Raw genomic sequence first — 8,873 nt, forward strand, 5'->3', positions numbered from 1 at the left:
GCCCCGCGCCATCCTCACGCTCTGCAGCCTGCCCGGCTCAGGGCTTTATCCCAGCAACCCCAGCCAGGAAGACACTTCGCTTTCAGAACAGAACGACCTGCTACTCCCTGACCTTGAAATGCATGCGCGTGCCTCGATGCTTCCTAACTGCTGTGCGTTCCGCCGGGACCTTGTCCATCCCAAGGCCGCCTGGCCTGCTCCAGGAAGTTCTCCCACCCTCTTGCCCGCTGTGGGAGTGCGCAGCCCCGTTCTGTGTTTTCTTGGCGCGTGAGTCTATCAGAGCATTTCTCACTTTCATTTCTAAGCTTTCCTTTCACCTGAAGGTGGGAACTTTAGCTTGCAACTATTTCTCCAGCACAAAAGGGAGGGAGGGCGGGCAGAACGCAGAGTGCCAGGTGGTCACCTCCCTCCCCGCAATCCCCCCTGCTCTGCCGGGTCCAGAGGGCTGACCCTTCTGGTCTCCTGGCTCCTGCTTCATTTCAGCCAGCGGGAGCTGTGGGGGGAGGCCGGGAGGCAGGACAAGGGACCTGGGTGTTTCTGCTCCCGCTGTCTGGTGGTGGAGCGGCTGCCTGTGTCTAGGCCTACGGCTCCGGACGCTGCTTCTCACCCTTCGGGCTCAGAGGTGGCCGTGCCCCTGAGGCTGCTAACACCTTCACAGTCCCTTCCCTCACAGCTCAAGATGCCAGAGATGCGCGCCTTCTCATTTCCCAGCGGACCCGACTCAGACGGGAAGGAAGGATTTTTGGAAACACATACTCTTGACAGCGTAAGTTAATATAATATGTAAAACATAATGTTTTTTTGATTAAAACATCGATATTTATAAAGAAAAAATGGGGAAGGAGGACAAAAAGGAAACTGAAAGATGTTTAGGGAGTTTACAATTTTTTCTTGTCAATTTTATGGAGCACATTTTCAGATCTCTAAAGTGAATTACTTTATATTCATATTAATAATATAGTATTTGGGAGCACTTTGGGATTACTTTTAGGAAAGTGGCAGAAATAATACAGAGAGTTCCCATACACTCCTCATCCCGTTCCCCTGATGTTAACTGTGGCGCATTTGTCAAAACTAAGAAATGAACATTGGTCCGTTGCTGTTTAACCTGCAGGCTACTTAGGTTTCACCGGGTTTTCCAATTATGTCCTTTTTCTGTTCCAGGACGCGGCTCAGGCACCACGTGGCGCTTGGTCCTCACGTCCTCTTAGCCTCTTCCAGGACACTGGTAATCTGGTAGTTTCTCAGATTTGCCTTATTTTTCGTGACCTTGACCAATTCTGATTTGACAGTTTCAATCCTCATTATCTTCAAGTTTTCCTATAATTTTTTTTTTTTTTAGCACATTGAGCATATTTGTCAAAGCCGTTTTCAACACCAGTGTGTGCTAATTCCCTCCTTTCATTGCTAGGCCTGTTTGTTTTTATTTAAGACTGTTATTAACAGGTGCTTGCAGTTTGTTACTTTTTTGAAAAAACCAAGTTGTAAACTTTTGCGACAAATTAAAAATGAAGTTCTTAAAAATCTCGACATGAGCAGATACGAAATAATTTTAAAACCTTTAAAGGCATATTGAGAAAAACCAGGCTTTTTAAAAAAAAAACACTTTGTTATTACCAAAAAGAGACGTCTTTAGGTAAAAATAATTAGAAACCCCATGCCCCACAGATAATGCAGATAGTTCTAGTTACCTGGTCAACGGACAAAAAGCAGGCACTTACGGTCTTCAGCTCCAATTTTCGTTCATTTCTTATCGCTGGAATTTCCTAGTTCTTGTTTGATGACTAAACCGGGTGATGGTAGAGGTAGCAGCCGGCATTTGCTCAGCCTGGAGCCAGGAATTCTCAGCTGGTGGATCAGCTGCTTCTGTGTCTTTGCCATGTTGTGGTTTAGGGTTTTCTGGGTGACAGCGTCGGTAATTGAAGTTGTGGCGGCCCGGTGCTGAGGTGGCTGGTGACCTTGGGTCTCATCTCCTGGATTGTCTTTATCCTCTTCATCGCTGTCCTCTCCAGGCTGTCTTGGGTGAGGTGGGCCCTGCGGAATCGTGGTCTGCGTCCCTGGTACACTCGCTGCCTCGCTGGTCTCCCCGCTCCCTGTGCTGTCACCCCTGCATCTGTCACCTCTGCATCGCTGCGCCCGGCCGCCCCGGAGGCTGGAGAACTGCGGCCTCCATGGAGGAAAGTGGGACTCTGCGGTGGGGCCGGCGTGGTGGGGCCTGGCCTGCGGCAGCGCTGTCTCATCCCTCCTTCTGTTCCCCACGGAGGATTCTGGTGATTCTGCTGGTGATTGCGGGGAGGACCCGCGTCTGTAGTGGTTACGTGGCCGCAGGTTTACTGCCTTGACCTGGGCCCCACCAGGCCCTGGAACATCTGCTGGCGCCTCACCCTTTTCTCCTTCAACATCAGACTCCACGGCCTCCCCAGCTCCTCCGCCACCAGGGTCCTCCCTGGGGTTCTCCTTCACGGCAGTCTGGTGAACAAACATCTTCCTTGGTGACATTCCTGTTGATGAAACCGTATCTGTTCCTTACCCTGAACGGTTTGTTCCCCAAACCTTCACTGTGACGACCTTCTTGTCCCCGCCGGCGGGGGTGACGCACCCTGGGCTCCTCCCAGGGTGTGATGGCAACTAGACCACGGCGGCGGTGGGGCTGCCCAGGGCTCTCTGGGAACCGCTCCCCGCTCCCGATCGAACTCTCTAGGCCTGTTTAAATCACCTTTTTCTCCCGGTGACGGTTATATATATTTTTCAGACGGAGTCTCGCTCTGTCGCCCAGGCTGGAGTGCAGTGGCGTGATCTCGGCTCACTGCAACCTCCTCCTCCTGGGTTCAAGCGATTCTCCCACCTCAGCCCCCCAGGTAGCTGGGATTACAGGCATGTGCTACCACGCCCGGCTAATTTTTTTATTTTTAGTACAGACGGGTTTTCCCCATGTTGGCCAGGCTGCTCTCGAGGTGATCTGCCTGCCTCCGCCTCCCAAAGTGCTGGGATTCCAGGCGTGAGCCACCGCGCCCAGCTGGTTTCTACCTTTTGAAGCTTGTTCTTGAAGCACTTTTCCGATGAGTCTGACAGCGTCTTTACCCTTGGCCGAGTCCAGCCCCACTCCTAAGGCCTGGCCCTTCGGGTAATACCGTGGGTGCCCCGAATACTCAGTGGGGCCTGTTACTTGGCTGGTGGCAGCTTCAATGATTTCCAGCCCCACCTGATCTTTGGGAGCTGTTCAGTTTAGAGCCTCCCAGCCTCAGGAGTAAGTTTCCACGGGCAGACTGCAACACAGCCAGACTCCAGGCACCCCTGTGCAGGTTCTGGCCCTTCTCTCTGCTTAGCTCCTTCCTCTCCTTCATCCTCCGATGCAAATTCTAGCCACCTTAGCCTCCCTGGACTCTGGCGTCCATCTCGACCTGTAGGATGATGGGCCTCTTTTTAAGTTCCCCTCCCTATACCAAAGTCAGGAAACTGTCCTAGGTGGGGAGAGTCTCGGGCTCACCGTTTCTGGGGCATTAGTGTCCCGCCAGTCCCTGGGAACTACTGGCTGAAGAGGTTCTGCATGTTTTTCTTTCTAGTCTCTAGTTTTTTACTCCAGGAGGACAAGCCCAGATCCTGTTACTCCTTCTTGGCCCGAAGCAGAACTTGCGTTTTTTGTTTAAAATGTTACCTTCTTGTCAAATTCTACTTCTTTAAAGGCCTTATTATGTCTTTGCCCCCGTGTTCCTCCTTATCTATTCTTAATTTCTCACACTTCTTGAGTTCTGCCACCACATTCTGAGTTTTCAGATTTGCTGTATTTAGTCCTCTCATGTCACTCTCCTCATACCTTAAGCTCATTTTTGAATCAGTATGTTACAGTTTGGATCGGTTCTGTGAGCACATCCTTCTGGAGTGCTTTCATTATACAAATGCCATTTAGCTCTCTTTTTTTTCCTATACTTTGTATGGGACTTGGCCTTGATCGTCTTCTGTTGCTCATCTGGTGGGAACTGAGTTTCTGAACATGGAGGAGTGTGGCCCAGACGGCTTTCCCACACGGGGGAGCGTGGTCCAGACGACTTTCCCACGTGGGGGAGCGTGGCCCAGACGGCTTTCCCACGTGGGGGAGCATGGCCCAGATGGCTTTCCCACGCGGGGCAGCCTGGCTCAGGCAGCTTTCCCACACGGGGGAGCGTGGCTCAGACGGCTTTCCCAGCCTCGCAGAGCTCCCTGTTCTGTTTTCCTGCACTGCTAAAGCTATGGTCACTCCTTCTGCCAATGCCTGGCTTCACTTCCCTCTACTTCTCCAAGCTGTGTCCTTTTTCTTTATTATTATTCGCTTACTACTGTTTCTCTATTATCCCTGTCTTGCTCAATTTTGACTCCATGCCCTGGCAGTTTCATCAGTTCAAAGGAACTAGAAGGCTTCATCCCCTAAGCCCTCCCTCCCGCAGGGACCGCTGCCGCTGCCGAATGCTGGAGAGGCAGAGGACCCCACAGTGTTTGCTGCTCTGACTCCCTAGTTTCCTGCGGCCACCGTTGCCTTTCCATGTCCTCCGCTCCTCAATACACTGTCTGCCTGGAGCTTGCCTGGCTTTCTGCCACACAGGTCTCAGGCATCCAGCTCCTCCTACCTGCTTTAGAGAATTTGCAGCTACCTTGCCACCTACCTACTTTGAAAATACCGTCCATGGGTTTTGGGTTTGCCTCTCTAGTTGCTGTAATTTTATGTGGATGTTGACTAGGCAAAATCTGAAAGCTATGCTGCAACCTTTCCTGCAATTTCCTGAGAAGCCCCCATGTTGGTCTGTTTTATTTCAGCCATTTTAATGGATGTAAAGTGGCATCTGAATGTCGTTTTAATTTGCATTTCTTTGATGACCATGATACTGAACACCTTTTCATATACTGAGCTATTTATACTTTGGTGACATATCCAAATATTTTGTCCATTTTGAAAATTGGGTTGTCTTTTTAGTATTGAATTTTAAACACAAACCCTTGAATACAGTTGTGGCTTTTTTCATTTTCTCAATGGTGTCTTGATAAGCAGAAGTTTAATTCTGAAGTTCAATTTGTTAATATTTTATGGCTAGTTCTTTTAAAAAAAAAAAAAGTTTTATTAAAGACAGGATCTCACTATGTTGCCCAGGCTGGTCTCTAACTCCTGAGCTCAAGCAATCCTCCTACATTGGCCTCCCAAAGCGTTCGGATTACAGGCACGAGCCACCTGTGCCTGGCCTTATCTTTTTCAAATAGAGACGAGTTCTCACTATGTTGACCAGGCTGGTCTGGAAACTTCTGGCTTCAAGCGATCCTCCTGCCTTGGCCTACCAAAGTGCTGGGATTGCAGGCATGAGCCACCAGGCCTGGCCAATGGCTGGCTCTTTAATGAGTGCTTAAGGAATCTTTGCCTACCCTAAAGTCATGAAGATATTCTCCTACATTTTCTTCTAAAAGCTTTGTAATTTTAGTTTTTATGTTTAGATCTTAAAATAATGTTTATTTGTGGTATAAGGTGGTGGCAGGGGTGTCACAGGTAATTTCTGTCCACAGGGATATCAGATTCTTGCAGCACCATGTGTTATAATAATCTTCCCCTCCCCACTGCATTGTATTGGCTCCTTTGCTGCAAATCAATTGGCCATATATGTGTGGGTCTGTTTCTTTTCCACCAATCAATTCATATCCGTAAGTCCGCAGCATAGTAAGTCTTGAATTAGTGTAAATCCTCCAACTTTATTTCTTTAAAATTATTTTGGCCACTCTTAGTCCTATGCATTTCCATATCAATTTTAAAATTAAATTATCAGTTTCCACAAAAAGCATACTGGGATTTTGCTTAAAAGTAGCATTAAATCCATAGATCAAATTGTGGAGAATTAACATCTTATTAACACTGAGCCTTCCAATCAGGAATGTAGCATAATTCTCTATTTAATCTTAATTTTTCTCAGCAATGTTTTCTCCTTTTATCATACAACTCTTACACATATATTGTCATATGTACCCTAAATTCTTATATTTTGGATGCTATTGTAAACTGCAATCACAATACCATGAACTTCAGTTTTGAGCTGTTTGTTGCCAATATGAAGAAGAATTCATTTTTATATTGACTTTTTTGTGGTCCTGATAAATTCCTTACTATGTCTAGTAGTAGTTTTGAAGACGCCCTGTGATTTTCTGCATTACTTGATCATAGTCTGCAAATACACTTTTACTTCTTCCTTCCTAATGTACATGCCTTTCTTTTTCTTGCTGTATTGCGCTGGCTAGGAGAGGTAAGAACAGGTATCTTTGTCTTGTTGCCCATCATCTTTCACATTGTATGAGGCTAGCTATAATATCTCCATAGATGCACTTTATGAAGTTGAGGAATTTTCTTTCCATTCCTAGTTTGCTGAGTTTTTATCATAAGTGGGTGTTGAATTCTGTCAATTTTTTTCTACATTTCTTTCCTGCAAGGTTGCATATGCCTTTCCCCCTGTATTACTAACACTGTAAATTATCTTAATCAAATCTCTAATGTTAAACCATCTTTGCATTCCTGGGCAAAAACCAAATTGTTCATAACATATCATCCTTTTTATATGTTTGCTGGATTTGATTTGATAATTTTTGTAAAGAAATTTTTCTATATTCATGTAGGATATAAAAATCCTCTGTGCTCTACCTGCTCATCCCTCCCTCCCTGTGTTAGCTGGGTTATCCAGAAAAACAGAACAAACAAGATGTATAGAAATACAGAAAGAGATTATGAGGGACTGAGATGCTCTATGATTTACTGCCTGCAAGCTGGAAGCCCAGGAAAGGCAGTGGTGGTGTTCCAGCCCAAGGCTGAAGGCCTGAGGCCCAAGGGAGCCAATGATGCAGGTCCTGGTCTGAGTCCAAAGGCCTGAGAGCCAGAATGCTGACATCTAGCTCCAAGGAGAGAGCAAGTCACCCTTCCTTCACCTTTTTGTTCTATTTGGGCTCCCATTGGATTGAGTGGTGCCAACCCACATTCATGACAGAGGATCTTCTTTACTGAGTCTGCTGATTCAAACACTAATCTCTTCTGGAACCACCCTCACAGACACTCGCAGAAATCATGTCTTACAGCTACCTGCGCGTTCTTTAGCTCAGTCAAGTTGACATAAAATCAACCATCACACTGTCCCATAACCCCTAGCAAGCAGTGATCTTTTTGTCTTTGCCTTTTCCAGAATGCCATGTAATTGGAATCGTACAATATGTAGCTTTTTCAGATTGGCTTCTTTCACTGAGTAATATATTCTTAACATCCCTCCATGACTTTTCAAGGTTTATGGCTTAATTCTTCTCAGCACTGAATGTTCCATCGTCTGAATGTACTATGGTTCATCCTATAGTTCATCCATTCATGCACTAAAGGACATCTTGCTTCTGGGTTTTGGCAGTCCTGAATAAAGCCGCTATAAAATATTCCTGTACTAAAGGACACCTTGCTTGCTTCCAGGTTTCAGCAATCATGAATAAAGCTGCTATAAAACATTCCCGTACTGAAGGATATCTTGCTTCCAGGTTTCGACAGTCGTGAATAAAGCTGCTGTAAAATCCATGTACAGGCTTCGTGTGGTTTTCAGCTCCTTTGGGTAAACACCAAAGAGCACAACTGCTGGATCATAGGTTAAGAGTATGTTTAGGAAGAAACTTGCCAGAGTGGCTGTACCACTTTGCACTCCCACCAGCAGTGAATCAGAGCTCCTGCTGTTCAGCATGCTTTTTAGTATCTGTAGACTCTAGTGCGCTTGCAACTCATTCCTGATGTTGGTAATTTCAGGGTTTTTTTTTTTTTTTTTTTTGGCTAGAGTTTTATCAATTTTATTGATCTCTCAAATCAGATTTAGTTTATTTTCTCTGTTTCATTCATTTCTGTTCTGGTATTTAATATTTCATTTCTGCCTCTTTGTCTAACTTGCTCTTTTTCTGTTAAGATGGAAGCTAAAGTCATTGAGACTTGTATCCTTTTCTAATATAGGTGCTTAATGCTATAAAGCTTCCAAGTACTGCTTTAGCTGCATGCCACACACTGTTGTATTTTCATTTTTGGTCAGTTCAAAATAGCCTTTTGATTTTTTTCTCTGACCCATAAGGTATTGGGAAGTGTGCTAGTTTTTTATAATATTTGGAGATTTTTCCAAGTGTCTGTTATTGATTTCTATTCTACTTTGCATGACTTGAATTTCTATACGTATATCACACCTTGCTCAATATCCCAGAATATGGTCTATCTTGGTAAATCTTCCAAGTACTGTGTTGCTGGGTAGTGTCAATTAGGCCAAGATGGTTGTTTTTCTGTCTACTTGTTCTATCAATTATTGAGAGGTGTGTTGAAATCTCTTACTACAATTGTTGATGAGTGTACTTCTTGCAGTTTTAACAGAACTTCAAAATAAAGGCCACAAAAACTGATAAACTGGGATTATTTCTTCTTGATAAGTTGAACATTTTATTCATGAAATGACCCTCTATATCATCTGTAGTAATATTCTCTGTGCTGAGATCTACTTTGTCTATCTATCCAGATGTCTTTCATATATCTTCCCATCCTTCTATTTTTAATGTATTCATAAAGTGAGTTTCTCATAGGCAGCGTATAGTTGGATCTTGCATTTTTATCTAATCTGCCTTTTAACTGTGGCATTTACATTCATTACACTTAATGTGATTATTGACACTGTTGGATTTCAATCTACCATCTTGCTGCTCTTGTTTTCCATATGCACCATCCTGGCCTTTGAAGTCAAATGACAGATAAAATATTTAGGATGTGGCACTTAAACTGTTTTGTGGTTCAGATAAAATATCTGAGTGCATCCCCTGCAATATGAGACGATCTCTCCTCTTAAGATGTGGTTTGGGAGGAAAATTCACTTTATATT

The 8,873-nt window shown here is 44.9% G+C and overlaps 1 protein-coding gene across 1 annotated transcript; it reads right to left on the reverse strand.

Annotated features, from left to right (window-relative positions):
- Positions 1-760: 760 nt before the first annotated feature.
- On the reverse strand, positions 761-4,012 carry LOC129015589 (Y-box-binding protein 1-like). The gene is made up of 2 exons (XM_054453809.1): positions 3,815-4,012; positions 761-2,501 (listed from the first exon to the last, which is right to left on the reverse strand). Exon 2 carries the CDS (start codon positions 2,497-2,499, stop codon positions 1,744-1,746), a length of 756 nt encoding a protein of 251 aa, XP_054309784.1. The 5' UTR covers positions 2,500-2,501; positions 3,815-4,012; the 3' UTR covers positions 761-1,743.
- Between the last annotated feature and the right edge of the window lie 4,861 nt (positions 4,013-8,873).

Source organism: Pongo pygmaeus, chromosome 1, assembly GCF_028885625.2.
Source record: "Pongo pygmaeus isolate AG05252 chromosome 1, NHGRI_mPonPyg2-v2.0_pri, whole genome shotgun sequence".
Lineage (NCBI taxonomy): Eukaryota > Metazoa > Chordata > Mammalia > Primates > Hominidae > Pongo > Pongo pygmaeus.

What these genes read in the sequence shown, in the direction of transcription:
- LOC129015589 (XM_054453809.1), bottom strand. Translation starts at nt 2,499, where the DNA reads ATGTCACCAAGGAAGATGTTTGTTCACCAGACTGCCGTGAAGGAGAAC.